Genomic DNA, 2,996 nt, shown 5'->3' with positions numbered 1-2,996 from the left:
CCGGCCCCTGTTTCCCCAAAGCCACAGCCCCGGCCAGCCCGCCCAAGGCACTGGCCTTGGCCGGGCCGCATCCTGCGCGTGGCAGGGCCCGGGTGCCGTGCCGTGGTGTCCATCCATCACAAAAAGCAACTCTGAATTTAGTGCCGGAAATGTGACAAACATGTAGAGCTTGGCTTTAGCGTGACTCATCAAACATGAGCATTCCCAGACTGCCGATGTTGCATGTCACCTTTCTCCAACCATTTCTAAAGGGAGCAAAATACCACATTTTAATCCTGTTCGGTGTTGGGTTTTTTTTTTCCCCTGTCCTACTTGGCAGAGGTGCTTTCTAGCTAATAACTAATTTGCAGAGTTGTGTTGGGATCAGGTTGGCTTCATGCCCCTTCATCCAAATGTGAATAGGGAAATACGTCTGCCCCTAAGCCTACTCCAGCAGCTTTTTATTGCCTGCAGCCAGGGAGGCACTTGCCTTTTGAAATGTGTCGAAGCAACACTCAAACGACAGATGAAGTTTCCAGCTTAATGGGGAGGAGGTGGGAAAGGTGGTTTCTCCCTGCTCTGAACCTGGTGCTGGGATCTACTTCAGGCTGTGCTAATGTGGATGTTTAACAGCTCCCTACGGCAGTGAGTCGCGTTGCCAAGGAAATCTGTCCTCGCTAGCAAGCGCTGAGATTTTAGCTCTTCATCTGCTCTTCTGGAAGGATTTTGTAACTACCCAGCACAATGGCAGCAGCCTTCTGGGGCTGCTGGCAGGGCTTTTGCATCCCTGGTCCAGGAGGTGCAAGGTCACCAGTGAATGTAAGCCCGACAGGAACGGTGTGCCGCGCGAAAGGGAGTGTGGAAACAGCACTGCTCTGTCTGGGGACGCTGTCGTGAGCCACCCGCCCGTGAGCTGCTGCCACGTTGCCATCCCTGCCCAAGGGACCAGCGAGTGGTACGTGCTCCTCCAAGCGCTTGCACCAGCTGCAGCCTCAGACCCCAGAGCCACCAGCTCCCAGGTTGGGTTTTTCCTCACCACACTCCTTTTTCTTCTCGCTTTTACTCACCGCAGCTCACTGGTCTGAGCAGCAAAGGCTGTCTGCTGAAGTGTCCCTTCTCGCAGGGGCCCCCTCTACTCGGCCAGGAGAGATGCGAACGGCATCTCCCGGGGTGCCGGTGGCTCAGGCAGAGCTGGCGAAGTGCTGCGGAGGCACTTTGAGGGGCAGGTGGGCATCGAGGTGGGGGCCTGCCCCTGCCTTGCAGGGGTGTGGGGGTTCTCTCCCACCTGCAGTATTACAAACCTGAGCATGAGGGCAGGGTGCTGGTTCTGGGACAACGATGGGGGTGGACATGCTGTCCTGATATGGGGGCATAATCGCTTCTGGATGTCAAGGCGGTGGTGGTGGTGAGCAGCTGCTGGAGAGCCTGGGCAGATGCTGCGTGTTGAGCCTGGTTACAGAGGATCTGTCAAAGCCGTAACAGAGCAGAGATGGAAGAGCTGTCAGACCCATGTGCTCCTCTCCTAACCCACAAGGAAGCCAGATTCTCCATGCCTTCACCTCTCCCAACAGCCTTGAGAAGGGGGGAGCCCATGGATCCTGGGGGTGTGGAGGTGCCTGGAGCCCCACTGCACCCTGGCTAGGGGTAGCGTAGCATCCAGCAACTCTGCTGTGCTTTGATGTGCCTGCCTGCTCTCGCAGAGCCTGTGCCCCATGGCTCTCTGTGCGTGTCCATTCCTGTTACCGGGCAGAGCTTGTGTAGAGCTACCCATGAAGGACCTGGGGCTGTGGGTGCAGTCGGCCTCTGCTGCACCCCTGCGTGGCAGGGCCACCACGCAGTGCTCCTGCACAGCCCTGGGGGCTGTGTGCTGCTCGCAGGCGTTGGCAAACAGCTGCTCCTGGGCAAACAGGCAGAGATTAAGAGGGAAGGGAAGCTGGTGGTGGGGACCCAGCCCACAGTGCTGCTGCGCCAGCACCTTCAGCTGCACTGACCCCATCGTGTGGCCCCAGTGGGCTCAGGGTCTGCGCAGGAGCCACTTGTCCTCCCAGCTGGTCACCTTGGCCAGCACATGCCTGCTCCAGGCAATGGGTTGAGCACCCACGTGTGCATGTCCCTGGCTGTGGCTGAGCACCAATCCTCACAGCCAGAGCTGGGTGCCCTGTCGCGGTCATATGTTGGCCGTGCTCCCGCACCCACTGAGCAGCCACTGTACAGTCAGGGTGACAGATGCAGGCAGGAGGGAGGAGAGGGGTCTGTCTTCCAGCTGCTGGCGAGGGGGAGAGGTGAGCGGTGCTGTCTCCTGGGGCTGCTGGTCATTTAACAGCCTGTCTCTTGTTGCTTCTCAGGGCAGTAAACGGCTTTGATCAAGGTCCTCCTGGACTGGGAGCGTCCCGACCATCCTCAGCACCTGGCATGCTCCCTCTGAGCGTATGAGCCTGTGGGAGGTCGTGTTCGGACTTGCAGATGCTTTTCTCAGCCCACCAAGAGAAGAACTGTTCCTGATTCCTCCCCATTCCCACCCTGCTGGAACACGACCTGCACCGTGCTGCCAGAGGAGACCCTGCGCTCACGGCCCTCCATGTCATGTTAATACAGTTTATTTTCTCCTGTTGCTGTAGCGGACGTTCTCTGACTCGGCCCCATGTCCTGTGCCGCACAAGCTGAGACATGCAGCGCTCTGTTTCAGGGGATGCAGGGGTCTTGCTCGCCAAACCTCGGCCAGGCAGTCCTCGCTTTATCTCTTCTCTAACTTAGGTTTGGCAGGACACAAATGTTTGGCTGTTCCTCTTAAAGGCTCGCCATCTCTCTGCCTGCCTGCTCCAGCACCCTGCCGTGCCGCTGCTGTCCTCCCTGTAAGGCTCAGACAGTTGAAAGGGGCCCTGGGTGAGGCTGGGTGATGGCACTTTGGCCACTTGCACCTGGGAATCAGGTCCAGGTACGTGACTCGGTTACTGCAGCTTAATACATTGCCATGGGGTGGCTATGGCTGCTGGTGCGTGTTTGCCTCCTGCCTTGTG

The 2,996-nt window shown here is 58.3% G+C and overlaps 1 protein-coding gene across 1 annotated transcript in view; it reads left to right on the top strand.

Moving 5' to 3' along the window:
- The window catches only part of NDEL1 (nudE neurodevelopment protein 1-like 1), a 19,255-nt gene extending 16,786 nt beyond the window's left edge, over window positions 1–2,469 (top strand). Inside the window, exon 8 of the mRNA XM_010291617.1 lies at window positions 2,325–2,469. Within this exon, the coding sequence (XP_010289919.1) occupies window positions 2,325–2,412 (88 nt within the window). The 3' untranslated portion in view covers window positions 2,413–2,469. The remainder of the gene's footprint in view (window positions 1–2,324) is intronic.
- The last annotated feature ends 527 nt before the right edge of the window (window positions 2,470–2,996 follow it).

The sequence above is a fragment of the Phaethon lepturus genome, unplaced genomic scaffold, assembly GCF_000687285.1.
Source record: "Phaethon lepturus isolate BGI_N335 unplaced genomic scaffold, ASM68728v1 scaffold37, whole genome shotgun sequence".
NCBI classification, from domain to species: domain Eukaryota; kingdom Metazoa; phylum Chordata; class Aves; order Phaethontiformes; family Phaethontidae; genus Phaethon; species Phaethon lepturus.
Note: the sequence above shows the minus strand (reverse complement) of the source record. Positions and strands in the feature narration are given on the sequence as shown.